The 15,392-nt window shown below is 39.4% G+C and overlaps 1 protein-coding gene and 1 pseudogene across 3 annotated transcripts; one reads left to right on the forward strand and one right to left on the reverse strand.

The window, feature by feature from the left end:
- The first annotated feature begins 3,566 nt into the window (after positions 1 to 3,566).
- LOC147938883 (uncharacterized) lies at positions 3,567 to 4,999 on the forward strand (annotated as a pseudogene).
- Positions 5,000 to 13,575: 8,576 nt separating this feature from the next.
- Positions 13,576 to 14,599, reverse strand: LOC109126460 (putative wall-associated receptor kinase-like 16). Of its 3 annotated transcripts, none has more exons than XM_087463639.1 (3): positions 14,347 to 14,599; positions 14,161 to 14,241; positions 13,576 to 14,073 (listed from the first exon to the last, which is right to left on the reverse strand). In XM_087463639.1, exons 2-3 carry the CDS (start codon positions 14,236 to 14,238, stop codon positions 13,699 to 13,701), a joined length of 453 nt encoding a protein of 150 aa, XP_087319765.1. In that variant the 5' UTR covers positions 14,239 to 14,241; positions 14,347 to 14,599; the 3' UTR covers positions 13,576 to 13,698. The 3 variants fall into 3 exon arrangements, with proteins under 3 accessions (XP_087319765.1, XP_087319764.1, XP_019085562.2); XM_087463638.1 differs by having other exon boundaries at positions 14,161 to 14,266; positions 14,347 to 14,597; XM_019230017.2 differs by having other exon boundaries at positions 14,161 to 14,272; positions 14,347 to 14,592.
- Positions 14,600 to 15,392: the final 793 nt, after the last annotated feature.

Raw genomic sequence — 15,392 nt, forward strand, 5'->3', positions numbered from 1 at the left:
CTTAGCGAGTATTAGCTGCCTTCGATACACGTGTGGCCAGGATACAAATTTGCGTTTCTGTTGTATGAGATTAACCCATGTTATTATACTATATATTGATAGTCCAAAATGTTTTCCTCCTAATGCTACTGTCCTAGCTGCTACTGGCTATGCATCTGCATTAAATGTCTTAGATACGTATCACCGATAGGTTTTTTCTCTCCTTAATGTGTCATGTCGACCGTATAGTGGACGACTTTTGGAGCAACTCAAATTGTGATGTCATGATTCGTGGGTTCTTATAAAATTGCGTGTTATTTTTGTTTGATCTTCCAAATTTGGTTTATCAATCGGACCAGTTTTTAATTGATCTTCCTCGAGAATCATTTTTTGGCCCATGGGCTTACTTGATTCCTTCCGTAACCACCACTAGCGGTCCGTTAACGTTTTCCATATATCGAAGAACCTGTATGTCAAACTTGTACAAAAGAACCTGGAACAGGGACAACGGAAACCCACAAATGCATAACGTAGGGTACATGTGAGTGTTCTACGACATACATATGTTATTTCCAGGAATGGAGTTTCACGAATGCATGCGTACTAGTATTACATGTACAGGAATAAATCAAGCCATTGCATAATCACTCGATCAATTATTACGTCAAAGCATGAGTTATGCACAATCTACAATATGCGTTTAGAAGGGAATCGTAAATAATATTCGTAGGTGTCATCTGCTTATACTCAGTTTATCTCCAAAAAAATTACAACCAAACAACGGTTGTTGTAACAAGTTATTTTAATTTATATCAGTCATCATTACCTCCTACCAAAGTTGTTCCCTATATAGGATAACCTACTGGTGGGGCACCTTTACTCCCGCCTACTCGCCGAGGATTGTTTCGATTTTTCAGCCCCCCAGAAAACGTTATTTACTAAGTTTTTCTGCCACTATGATATTTTCTCTATTTTACAAAATGACATGGTCATCTACCAAAGTTGCTCTTTTATTTTTCCGTCTGTTCCACCAAAATAATTTGAAATTTATTTTCAAGATTAAATAAAGTGATTTAATCTTAGAGCAAGATTGACAAAAAACAAAAAAAATAGGACAAAAAAAATTATCTAAAAGACGATAGGTCGTTTGAGGTATTCTTTCAAATTTCTATCTACATACATTTATTTGTTTCCCATATCACCTAGAGATGTTTAATGTATATAATAATAGCAATCTGAATAAATGCGAAGAACAATCACATCTTTTCATCGTGACTTTTCATTAAAAAAAATTCAGTTGCATCTTTTCATCGTGACTTTTCATTAAAAAAAAATTATTTAATTATTCTTTTGACAAAAAAATTATATGGTTGCGTCTCTTTAGAAAGTTGTATCTGTTGAATGTAGAGCTGTGTCTCTTACAAACAGTTGTGACTTTTGTATATAATATTAGCAATATGAATAAATGCGAAAGTATATAATATTAACAATATGAATAAATACGAAGACATTTGTATATAAGATTAGCAATATGAATAAATGGGAAGAACAATTGCATCTTTTCATCTTGATCTTTTATTAAAAAAATTGTGACTTTTCATTAAAAAAATTCAGTTGCATTTTTTCATCGTGAATTTTCATTCAAAAAAAATATTATTTAATTATTCTTTTGACAAAAAAATTATATAGTTACGTCTCTTTAGAAAGTTGCATCTGTTGAATGTAGAGTTGTGTCTTTTACAAACAGTTGAGATTTTTGTATATAATATTAGCATGAATAAATGCAAAGAACAATTGCGTCTTTTCATCGTGACACTTTTTATTCAAAAAATTGTGACTTTTTATTAAAAAATTCAGTTGCGTCTTTTTATCGTGACTTTTCATTAAAAAATATTATTTAATTATTCTTTTGACAAAAAGATTATATGGTAACGTCTCTTTAGAAAGTTGCATCTATTAAATGTAGAGTTGTATATATTACAAACAGCTCTGATTTGTGTATATAATATTAGCAATATCGTGATCTTTTATTTAAAAAATATATTTTTAAAAGAGAGGGGTGAAACTCACATTCCTTTGTAGACGTGGCCTTGTCTCCTTCTCCAATCATATGTCCCATCACGACATCCTAGTGAAATTGAATTGCTCGTCAGACTCACAACGGTCATCTGAGCGGCCAAATGATGACATGAGAAAAGGATAGTTCGGGTAAAGCATCATTGAAGAGGCTGTGGACATTGTTGGGACTCGCTGGTACATTTGAGATTTCATTTTCATGACTTGAAGTGAGGAGTGATGGGGATGGATGGATACTCATGTAATTTCATTAGTCTTTACTACGCCAAAAATGTGATTAGACGAAATAAAAAAATGGAATATTTCTTTGTTATAATTGATAATTCAAAGGGAAAAATGTCATTAAAATCCCCAAGTCTACATTTTCGTTGATTTAAATCCCGAACTCTGTTTTTGGAGGAAAAAAACACTAATTATTTATTGACTTCCAAATAAATTGCAAACTCTCGTTGACTTAGCTTTTTGAGGCACACCGTTAAGTGGTCAAACAGAAAAGTTAAACGGAGTTAATTATCTGTTAACGAGATCCGTTAATAGCAAAATGACGCTGTTTATAACATCCTAAAACCCCCCAAATTGAGAAATCAATTCTCAATATCTCCAATTCACAAACCCTAATCGATCTAACCCTAGTCGAACATGATATCTTCGATGACGAGAAGATTCCAGATCTCTTTTTGTTATACACCGGAAGAACGGTCGACCAAGATTCTCTTCAGTTCTCGATGTAAAGATCGTTACACCGGCTCCACAAACAAACTTCAATGGCACTCCACGGTCGAACGAAGCTACCACCGATGTCTTTGAGCTAGAACTCATCTCGTCAACTCGAAGAAGAAGAGAGAAACCGAAGAAGAAAATTGAAAATAAAGAAAAAAAGATAAATTGAGATCGATTAGGGTTTGTGAATTGAGAGAATTGAGAATCGATTTCTTAATTTGGGGGTTTTAGGGTGTTATAAACAGCGTCGTTTTGCTATTAACGGATCTCGTTAACAGATAATTAACCCCGTTTAATTTTTCCGTTTGACCACTTAATGTTGTGCCTCAAAAGGCTAGGTCAACAAGAGTTTGCGATTTATTTGGAAATCAACAAATAATTGGTGTTTTTTTCCTCCAAAAGCAGAGTTTGGGATTTAAATCAACGAAAATGTAGACTTGGGGATTTTAATGACATTTTTCCCATAATTCAAACTTGGAAGGGGAAAGAATGAAAAATGAAAACTATTACTTAAAAGATTCTTTCTCTTTTATAATTCAAATTTCTCCATTTGTTTATCACCACATGTCATGATTTTCATATAATCTTATCTTTTAAGTATTTTTTTGCATATATGTCCATAATTTTTCCCCTTTTTTTAGCTGTTACTATATATATATGTTGACCTTATATTATTTAAAATTTAAAAAAATATATTTTACTCAATTTCTGTAGATAATAAAGCGGAAGTGTTTTTTTTGTTCCAATAGATAATACTTAAGAGTTATTAAGAGTTCATGAGAAAAAAGACTATGAAGTTCAGTTTCTATTCAATTTGTAACAAGAAAAATGGTAAGAAAAAGACTTGTTTCTCACAGCCAATATAATTTCTTTTAAAATTTTTGGGCTGTGACTTCATTTTTTAAAACTACCGACTCTAAAGCACCATCCAATCACAACATCAAACAATCTACTACTTAATATTGGTTTCAAGGTTAAGATAATAGTAATCCCATTTGAGTGATATACTTAGGATAGAGACATTTCCGCGATATTCCTAAAGCTTGGTGCCGGGACAGCATCTAGGAGTAGTAGATTGGATTGCTGAGGTCTGGTCTGTTGTTACAGCGCCTAAGATTAAGCTTTTCCTCTTGAAGGCTCTTCTGGGGGCTTTACCCACAAAGCAAAATCTCGCGGAAAGACATGTTAACACTGATGTAGCCTGTCCCCGGTGTAAAGAATCTGAATCTATTGTGCATTTACTTTTCACATGTCTTTTTGTACAAGATGTTTGGCGAGTTGCGCCTTTTAAGCAGGTACTTCCCTGTATTCAGGTGGAAAACGTAAGAAATGGTCTGAAGTTGGCAAATTTCCAAATTTGCCTCCCACCGTTGGGATCAGTGCAGGTCCTTTGGCACCGTGGGTCTGATGGAATCTTTGTAAATCAAGAAATCAAAGTGTCTTCAGTGATCGCTTGTTTATTGCACAAGAGACCATGACAAAAGCTATTGCGGATGCCAAGGAGTGGTTTTCATTCCAGAAACTCTCTCTAGTTTCTTCATGTCCCAGACAAAAGTGAACTACTCCAGAGCCCATTCGAGTGCCGGGGGTAAGTATGGCTAGTACCTCAGATGCCGCTTGGAGGGCAGAGCTAAGAGTTGCGGGGCTTGGTTGGACAAGAACCTTCTTATCGTCTGGTGTTCTCACTCAACATTCTGCTATTTGTAAGAATGTATCTTCAGCTCTAATGGCGGAAAGCCTTGCATGCAGAGCTGCAATTCAGGATGCGATCAGAATGGGAGTCAAGCATTTTTATCTTGAATCGGATTGTCTACAATTAGTTGGAACTATCAACTCTCGATCAATTCTTTTGGAAGTTCATGGTGTATTATCGGATATCCTGTTGGGAGCAGATAGTTTTCTTAGTTTTACCTGTCGTTATATCCCACGAGCAGCAAATGTGTTAGCTGACTCCAAGGGCAGATCCACGTACAAGGGTGTGGGGTCAATTGACTTCTCATTAATTTTTTTTAAAATTAGTAATACATATATTAGTTTAGTAAAAATTTAGTATACATATATTTAGTAATATATATATATATATGTCACATTCTTTGGTGTTTGGACTGTTGAAGTTGTTTTTGATTTTGTCTGTTGCTACTGTAACTGTTGAGAGATGCTTTTTAGCGATGAAGATTGTGAAAACTCATCAACGCAATCAGATTGTAGATCAGTTTTTGAATGACTGTTTAGTTTTTTTTATCGAAAAAGATGTATTTTTTATCTATTACAAATGAAACTGTGAAAAAGAGATTTCCGGATTTTAAAACTCTTAGAATAGTTTTGTAAGATGTTTTTATATTTATATAAAAAAAAGTTTAGTTATGTTTTGACCCCGATAAAAATAATTCCTAGATCCACCACTGGCTGACTCTGTTGCGAAGCTATGTTTAAGTTTGTATAAGGGAAACATTTTTTGATTTAATATAAAAGTTCGGTGTACAACAAAAAAAGGTTAAGATAATAGTAATCCCCTTAAAGGAGAATTCATCTCTAGTGTCCCTATACCAGAAATTCATCTCTGCATTACCCCCACTTAATCTCACTACCCCTTTTTTAAAGGAAGGACGAAACTACCCCTCTAACAATTTTTAAAGAATAGTTGTACCATATATCTCCTAGTTGCACCTTGCATAGTTGTACCATATATCCCCTAGTTGTACCAGTTGCACCATAGTTGTACCAGTTGCACCTCGCATAGTTGTACCATATATCTCCTAGTTGTACCAGTTGCACCCTAGTTGTACCAGTTGTACCGCGCATAGTGGGATTCGAACCCTGGGCGCGCGCGCGTGCGCATGGAGCTCACAACCACTAAGCTACTGTGTTTTTCGTTGAACAATTACTTATTTAATTATATTTAACCTAAAACAATCTTCATTAAGGGTAATATTGTCCTTTTACCATTGAGGGAGTTTTGAGAATTTGTTTTGATAGAAAGGGTGTTATGAGATTTTAGCTCGTTCGGCACATTTGAGTGATATACTTAGGATAGATACATTTCCGCAATATTCCTAAAGCTTGGTCTTTGACCCTATGTAAAAAAAAAAAGAAAAAAAATTCCATCATCTATAAATTATTTGCATCAGTGATAAATTTATATTAACATTTTTTAAGTACATTTTGTGTTATGCTTTTTTACTTTTGTTTATTTAAAAATTTATTTACAATATTAACCCCTAAATATTTTCTAAAATTAACATTACTCCAGATTTTGTTTCCTAAATATTTTACATTTTATTCCAACTAAAAAATAAAGCAATCAATATGGAAATAGAAACTATCATATATTTAATCACACATTCTGTTGTGTTTTGAAGATGTTCTATATGTGAATCCTTTGCAAACAAAGAAAACAACAATTTGATTCCATTCTGTTTTCCAAAACCTGTGAGTTTTGATTATTAACATAAGAAAAACTTCGATTGACATTTATTTAAATATTATAATTAACATATATAAACTTAATAAAAATTTTAATTATTACGAATATGTAAAATTAAAAAAGTCGAAAATACTATATAATGTGGTTATATAGTAGATTAGTTATAAAGAGGACATGTTAAATTGATAAAATATTATTAAATTTGTGGTAACACGGGTTAAATCTTCATTTAATTATTTATCAACACTACTAATATTATAATATTTGACATAAAATCAAGTTGATTTAATTAAGATAGTGTAAAATAATTAAATCATTAGGAAAAATGTGACATAATCACAGCGTATAAATTACTGATTATAAATTTAGATCCCTTATTTTTTGTTATAATAATTAAAAATCAAAATAGAATCTCGAACACTAAACAAAAAATTTTTTTCCTAATGATTTAATGTTCATGAAGTGTATTGTGAGTTAAAAAATAATATAAATAATTAGCCGGACAATTGAGTTATTTCTTTATTTACAAAACATCCAATATTTAACAAATAGATACAACATAAAATATAAATTATAATTAAAATTATATGTCTACGGTGTACCACGGATTAAAATCTAATGTTGAGTTGTAATTTTAGCCATCTTATAAGAAAAAGAATACATAACAAGGCGCTTTGAATGGTTTCTTCCTTTGACGGAGTGAGGAAAGATGTTTTGAAATAAAATCTTCGCAAAGGATTGTTAAAAGGTACTCCACTATATAACAAAGGATTGTGTGCTTCTTCCTTTGTTGACAATTGAGTACCTTGAACAATATTTTGTTATTTACTATTAGGTTACTAATTCTAATGAAAAATGTTAAATTGTACCAATATCAACTTGTGATTTATTCAGCTTATATATGGTGACCACTATCGATGTGACCGATGGTCGCGGATGCGGAACGGTCGGAGGGAGCATCTTTGGACAGAAAGAAAGGCGCGGAACTTTCCTCAGACAAGGCTTGAGGTTTTGAATCTAGGGTAGATTCAAACGAGAGAAACAAAGTTTGACGAGATTCCAACGAGCCATTTGAGAGAACGGTCGTGAAGCCTCTATCGGTCGGACGGATGCGATACGAACGAACGGATGCAAAAACGGCTAAGTGTGGTTATGGTAAGATGCGATGGTGGAAGCGATAAGAGATAGAACGATGGAGAAGAAAATGGATTGAATGACGACACAAGAGGTTTGGCTCTCCTCTTGATACAGTCGCTAACAACAGAAAACCTGGTTTGAGGTTGTTAGGGTTCTTCCTTAGAACAATCCCGGATTGAACTAGAGAAAGGATGAGACAAGATCAAGAATCGCTCTTGAGAAAAGTTTTATTTTCATTCAAGTCTAAGGAGAAACAAAGGCCTAAGCGAGGGTTTAAATACTTAGGTCAAGAGAGGGCTTAGGGACACGCGGATTCATATTGATCCGCACACTTGTCCTTAGACATGTTCTCCTTGTAAATGGAACACGTCACCTCTAAGACTTTCAACATAAAACTCTCAACGGTCCAAAAGGAATATTCCAATGTTCAATTTAAACCAAAAGATAAGAGGAAGGAGGATAACCGTCTTGGCCTTGACGCGAGAATCGAATTAGCCTTAGGGCGTTGTGCACCAAGCTCAATGCCTCGTTAAAACCTTCTCCGATAAACCCAATGGGAAAAACCCGGAGTAAGAGAAAAGAGTACACATCCTTGCTTAAGTGACTTTGATGTCTTCACTCTTGGGTAAGAGTGAAGACCAAACGAATTGAACCTTCGAGGTCTTCATGGGGCGGTTGGCGCTGGACGAATGATCGGACGAAGAGATTGATCCGTTGCTTGGCCGCCTTTGTTGAGCTACTTGATCGTGTTGTGGCTCCCGGGAGGATCGTTGGTGCCTTGGCCGCGTCCGAAGTAGGCGTCTTGGCCGCGTTCGATGCGTCTTGGTCAGGCGTCACGGTTGCGTCCAGCGTGTCTTGGTCATCTTGGTCGAGCTCCAGTCCTGCGATCACATCATTCCCTCCCTCTTGAAAAGGTTTTGTCCCCAAAACATCTCCATCTTCACCTACATCAAATGGAACGAGGTCAGTGACATTGAAAGAAGTTGATGTGGTATACTCACCTGGAAGCTCGAGTCGGTAGGCATTATCATTGATCTTTTCAACTATCCTGAATGGTCCGTCTCCTTGGGGGCTGAGTTTATCCTTGCGCTTCTGCTAGAACCGTTCTGGTCTTAAGTGAAGCCACACCCAGACGCCAGGCTTGAACAACATCGGTTTGCGTCCTCGGTTTAAGAAGCGTGCGTACTGCTCGTTTCTCCTCTCGATGTTGGCCCGAACCTCCTCGTGTAGATTCTTGACTAGCTCTGCTCTTGCGGCTCCGTCTTGGTTCTCGGTCTCGTTTGGTGGTAGAGGAAGAAGGTCCAATGGTGTAAGAGGCTTGAACCCATAGGCGACTTCAAAAGGAGACTTCTTCGTAGACGAGTGCACGGCTTGGTTGTAGGCGAACTCTATGATGGGAATGCATTCGAGCCAGGAACCCTTGTTGCTAGCGATCGCCGTTCTGAGCAAGGCGCCTATTGATCGGTTGACAACCTCCGTTTGGCCGTTGGTTTGTGGGTGTGCGGCGGTGGAGTAGAGGACCTTTGTTCCGAGTTTCCTCCATATGGCGCGCCAGAATTGACCAAGAAACTTGGGATCTCGGTCGGATATAATGGTGCGGGGCATGCCGTGTAGCCTGATCACTTGACTGAAAAACAAGTTCGCCAATTGCACAGCGTCATTGCTTTTGTTGCACGGTATGAAGTGCGCCATCTTCGAGAACCTGTCCACAACAACTATTATGCTATCCTTATGCGCCAAGAGAGGTAGGCCGAGGATGAAATCCATTGACAAATCAGTCCAGGGCGCTGAGGACACCGGCAATACATGTAGAGGCCGTGAGGATGTGTTGTTGATTTGGAGGCGCGACACACGATGCAACGACCGCAGTGCTTCTCCACCATACTGCGCATCTTTGGCCAGTAGAAATGCTCTCGAAGCACGACCAATGTCTTAGTGATGCATAAATGACCTGATAAACCTCCACTGTGGGCTTCTCGCACAAGCAACTCTCGGATAGAACCATTCGGTATACACAACCATCGCCCTCTGAACAGAAACCCTTCATGAAGATAGAATTTGGTGTAGATTCCCTTCCCATGATTCTGGAAACAGTCACCAAACTCAGCGTCTCCAGCGTGTGCATCCTTGATGCTTTTGAAACCCAACACACGAGCGTCCATGGTGGTGATGAGAGCGTGCCTCCTTGACAAAGCATCAGCCACCACGTTTTCTTTCCCCTTCTTGTACTTGATGACGTAAGGGAATGACTCTACGAACTCCAACCACTTTGCGTGTCTTCTCTTCAAGTTGGTTTGGCCGCGAAGATGCTTCAACGTTTCGTGATCGGTGTGAATCACAAACTCTCTCGCCAACAAGTAATGTTGCCAAACCTCCATTACGCGGACGAGGGCGTATAGTTCCTTGTCATAAGTCGGGTAATTGAGCGCTGCACCACTAAGCTTCTCACTGAAATACGCCACGGGCCGGCCTCCTTGAGTAAGAACTGCTCCGATCCCAACTCCCGAAGCATCGCACTCGACCTCAAATGCTTTGTTGAAGTCAGACAAGGTGAGCAAAGGGGCTTGCGTGAGGCGTCTCTTGAGCTCGGTGAACGCACGGTCTTGCTCTTCTCCCCACTTAAACTCTTGATTCTTCTTGATCACGGCGGTGAGAGGCGCGCGATCGTACTGAAGTCCTTCATGAACCTCCGGTAAAAACTTGCGAGACCGTGGAACGATCGAACTTACGTGATGCTTGTTGGCGTGGGCCACTCCTCTATCGTGCGTATCTTCTCTCCATCAACCTTGAGACCCTGCGAACTCACAACAAAGCCTAGAAAGACTAATTCATCAGCAGCAAAGATGCACTTTTTCAAGTTGGCATACAGTTGCTCTTCGCGGAGAGTAAACAAGACTGATTCTAAATGTTTAACATGATCGGACAGACTAGAACTATACATGAGGATGTCATCAAAGTAAAACATTACAAACTTAATTGATAAACAGCCTTAAAACATGGTTCATGAGTCGCATAAATGTAGAAGGAGCGTTAGAAAGACCGAATGGCATTACCAACCATTCGTACAAACCTTGTTTCGTTTTGAAGGCTGTCTTCCATTCATCGCCCTCCTTCATGCGAACTTGATGGTAGCCACTCTTCAAGTTGATCTTTGAGAAGACGTTGGCGCCACTTAGTTCGTCGAGCATATCATCAAGGCGCGGTATGGGATGCCTATAGTTGACGATGATATTGTTGACGGCTCGGCAGTCAACACACATGCGCCACGATCCATCATTCTTAGACACGAGCAAGACTGGTACGGCGCATGGGCTCAAACTCTCCCAGACGTATCCTTGTGACATAAGCTCCGCTACTTGGCGCTCGAGCTCCTTCGCCTCCTCGGGGTTGACTCGGTAGGCTGGCCGGTTAGGAAGCTGTGCGCCTGGAACGAGATCAATTTGGTGCTCAATGCCTCTGACCGATGGTAGGCCTTCAGGAAGCTCTTCGGGGAACACGTCGGCGAAGCGTCTAAGGACGTCGCAAATCACCTCCGGTAGGGCGTCTATCGATCCTTCAAGGCCTCTAAGCAATAAATCTCGAAAGACCATCAATAACACTTGGCCAGAGTCCCTAATGGACTTCCTAACATCACCATATTGAACTAAAAAGTTCTTTTTATCGTCCGAGTCTTTTGACAACCTACTTTGCATTTCATGAACTTGCGTGGGGCTCAAGGGTTTCAAGCAAATACATTTGTTGTCATGAACGAAGAAATATTGATTTGTGTGGCCGCAATGCGTGGTTTGCTTATCAAATTGCCATGGTCTCCCCAATAAGAGGTGGGTAGCTTGCATAGGCACCACGTCGCATAGGACTTGGTCCTTATACGGACCGATACTAAACGAGACCTTGACCTGTTCCTTTACATGGATCACGGTCTTGTCATTCAACCATTTTAAATGATAGGTACGAGGGTGATTTGTGGTCTCAAGAGAAAGTTTCTTGACTAGACTGGAGCTTGCAACATTGGTGTAAGATCCACCGTCTATAATCAAGCCGCAAATCTTCCCACTTACAATGCACCGATTGTGGAAGATGTTATCGCGCTGGCTTGCGTCGTTGGCGGTCGCCACACTTCTATTGAGGATGCGGTGAATCATCAGAAGCTCTCCGACGTCAGGCTCAGCTACGGCTTCTTCCAGTTCAGCCTCTCCTCGAACATTCTCCTCGGTCGCTTCATCGTCGGACTCGAACTCGCCGGCTTCAGTAAGGATCATTGTGTGTGCGTTCGGGCACTCGTGAGCGCAATGGCCTCTCCCTTGACACTTGAAACAAATAATGTCGCGGCTCTGGACGTCGGTAGTGTTGCGTCGTGGGTCTTGGCGCTCATTGGTGGCCGGCTCTTTTGGTTTGAACCGTGTGTCAGCATTGGTCGGCTTCGGCCTCTCTTGGAGCCGGTTTGATGGCGACGCGTTGGGAGACCAAGTTAGAGCTCCTTGCGTTCTGGTGCGAGTCGCGGAGGCGTTCTTCTTCTTGATTTGACTTTCAATCTGCACCGAGAGATGCAACAATTCTTCAAAGATTTGATAGGGCAGGCGCTCAACCTTGTGCGCAATGCGCTCTTGTAACCCGTCCAAGAACTGAGCCATGAGTGACTCTTCGGAGTCGTTGACTTGAAATCGGTTGCGCAAGTGCTCAAACTCCTCGAAATACTCTTCAACGGGGCGTGCGCCGTGAGTTAGCCTCCGGAACTTCTTCTGGAGCTCACGGTGGTAGAACAGAGGCAGCTAGCGCCGTCGCATCTCGACCTTGAGGACTTCCCAAACGGTGATAGGTCGTTCTCGGTTGCGGCGCTGCTCAGATTCGAGGTGATCCCACCAGGTGAGAGCGTGATTGGTGAACTGAGCTACGGCGTATTGAACCTTGCGCAGCTCCGGGTAGGCGTGACACGAGTATAGATGCTCCATGCGGCTTTCTCAATGGAGGTAAGCTTCCGGGTCGGATTTACCAGCGAACGTCAGTGCGATCATTTTATGAGCTGGTTCGTGGTGCCTTGGGGCTTCTTCGTACGGATCGTCATGTCGCTGACGTCGTCTAGGCCGCGGTTCAAAGTCCTCATTGGACTGGTCGCTCGCCGGCTCTTTTCGTGGTCACCTTGCGGGCAAAGGATCTTCTCGGGGAGGGTTTAACAGTTCGATTCTTGTTAAATGCTCCGCAAGTTGTTCTATGCCGGTTCGTAACGCGGCGAGGGTGACTCCTATCTCGGGTGGTGCTGGAGGTGGTTCTTCGGCCATCGTCCGTACGGTCTATGGTGACGTGTAGCTTCTCTACGCGGCTTGGGTTTGAATTTAAACCTCGCAAGACAAAAGCAAAAATAACACAAACGCGTGAGAACCAAACGTTCAATAGGACCACACAATAGATTTTATTTCGTCACCAATGATTGAGGACAGCTCACACAATTTAAACCTATGACCAAAACAAAAAGCAAAAGCAAAAGTACTACACGAGAAGAAATGCTTTATGGTCAAGAACAAAAACGCGGAAACAAAATGCAATCCTAACTTTATCGATCTAAAAGTGTTCATGCAAGAACAAATATGAACACAAGGATGAACAGAACAAACGCTAAACAACCTAGACAAACAATTAACAACACCAAACATGCACCAAATTAAACCAAATGACAAAACGGAACACGCGAGACAAGATGATGCATACTAGACTATCAAACAACCTAAAGATCGAAATTTTTAACAAAAGGGAAGAGTTTTAGAACGAAAAAACCTCGTAGGAGCTTTTGAAGCTTTGGTGCCAAGCTGATGTGACCGATGGTCGCCGATGCGGAACAGTCGGAGGGAGCGTCTTCGGACACAACGAAAGGCGCGGAACTTTCCTCGGACAAGGCTTGAGGTTTTGAATCTAGGGTAGATTCAAATGAGAGAAATGAAGTTTGACGAGATTCCAACGAGCCGTTTGATAGAACGGTCATGAAGCCTCTATCGGTCGGACGGATGCGATACGAACGAACGGATGCGAAAATGGCTAAGTGTGGTTATGGTAAGATGCGATGGTGGAAGCGATAAGAGATAGAACGATGGAGAAGAAAATGGATTGAATGACGACACAAGAGATTTGGCTCTCCTCTTGATACGGTCGCTAACAATGGCAAACCCGGTTTGAGGTTGTTTGGGTTCTTCCTTAGAACAATCCCGGATTGAACTAGAGAAAGGATGAGATAAGATCAAGAAACGCTCTTGAAAAAAGTTTTATTTTCATTCAAGTCTAAGGAGAAACAAAAGCCTAAGAGAGGGTTTAAATACTTAGGTCAAGAAGAGTACCCCCTTTCTATTATTTTTATGGAAAACACAATAACATGATCATGGCTTGTAACAAGCCCTAAACATCTTAACGAAAGGACGCATCATCTTCACCAGTACTTTTTTCTTCTTCTTCTCCTTAGGAGGGGTCTCCGAATCCTCATCGATATCACTGTCATAAGCTTCCTCATCCGATAAATGTGGTGTGTCAATACTACCATCTGAGGTCAAAACTGTTAACAGGATTGTCAACAAGAGCCTAATTTCCTTGAACTCAGGACTTGCATCTGAATCATGTGCCCAGCAACATTCAAGTATAATACAGTATAGATCAAGAGGTTTCGGCTGAGAACTCCACATGAACTTCTGAAGAGTGCCGCCTTCCATGAGTTCGATAACTATCATCAGTTGCGGCTCTATGCAAGCTCCAACAAACTATACCATCACCAAAAACCATGTTTAATTTCTCACTATTATAATGATAAAACACCAACATAACTAATAAATTTTTTCATTTTTTACCTTCACAATGTTGGCATCTCTCATCTTGGATAGTAACAGGACTTCATTTTGAAACTTCTTTTTGTCACTTGGTTGCATTATCTTCACAACAACGGGAAATCGGTTTCTGAGCCTATAAAATCATTATAAAGAACATACGAAATAAGTTATAACTTTTAATTAAAGTAAGAGAGAGATGGGACATACAATCCTTTGTATAAGATGGAGTAGCCTCCTTCTCCAATCATCTCTCCCACTGAGACATCGTTTGGGTTGAGAAGCAATTCCCTGCTGATACTGAAATTGAATTTCTCGTTGGACTTCTTGTAAGAAGGGCAGTTTGAGAAAGCCATTACTCCAGCTCTCATTTTGAAGGCTGGAAGTGATTAAGAGGACTAAGGATGATTAGTGAAAGATGAAGTGTTGATGATGATGAGTGATAGAGGAAATGCTTGGGCATATTTATAATACTACAACATGTGGGGGTGATTCTGTAATCTTAGGAGTTGTTATTCGACGTGTATGTTGGCTAAAAATGTTAATTGACAATTAATAGTATAAAAACGAGAAAATCAATACTAATTAGTATTACAGTAAATTTTTACCAATGAGCATGAATGGTCTCGTTACCAAGCTTATCTTTAAATTAATTTTTTTATCCTTTCACCACCACATCTCTTGATTTTCTTATAATCTTATCTTTAAGTAGCTTTTTTTCTTAATATGTTTAACAATATATGTGGACTCTATGTGCAACTCTTTTGGAAAAACTTTTTATGCATGAGCTGTATACAGCAATGTATATATTAGTATAAAGATGGTAACAAAGCTGGAATTACTATATATTTTATTAATTTTCTATCTATAAAATTTTATATATATTTTTAAAAATATATCTTATTTTCACTGCCAATAATTTTCATGATGAAATAAAAGGCGACTGACTGATACAATAATCTTCTATCAATTTTTATTATTAAAGATTAGATAAAATAATCAGGTAACCAAGGTCCATTGTATCCTAGTTTTGTTTATAGTTTACATACAAAATGTACTCACAGCCAATGACGTTCGCAACCGAGTAAGACATATGGGGTTGCGATATTATAGCAATCCATTTTATCATATGACGAAAAGATTTACAAACTTACCGTCCATCTATCCTACGATATTTCTGTTCCAGTCTATGTGACTATATATGTATCACATAAGTTGACAACTCCATGCCAATGTACAAACATCCACCATCTCAA

This window comes from Camelina sativa, chromosome 9 (genome assembly GCF_030686135.1).
Source record: "Camelina sativa cultivar CO46 ecotype springtype chromosome 9, ASM3068613v1".
In the NCBI taxonomy this organism is placed as follows: Eukaryota; Viridiplantae; Streptophyta; class Magnoliopsida; order Brassicales; family Brassicaceae; genus Camelina; species Camelina sativa.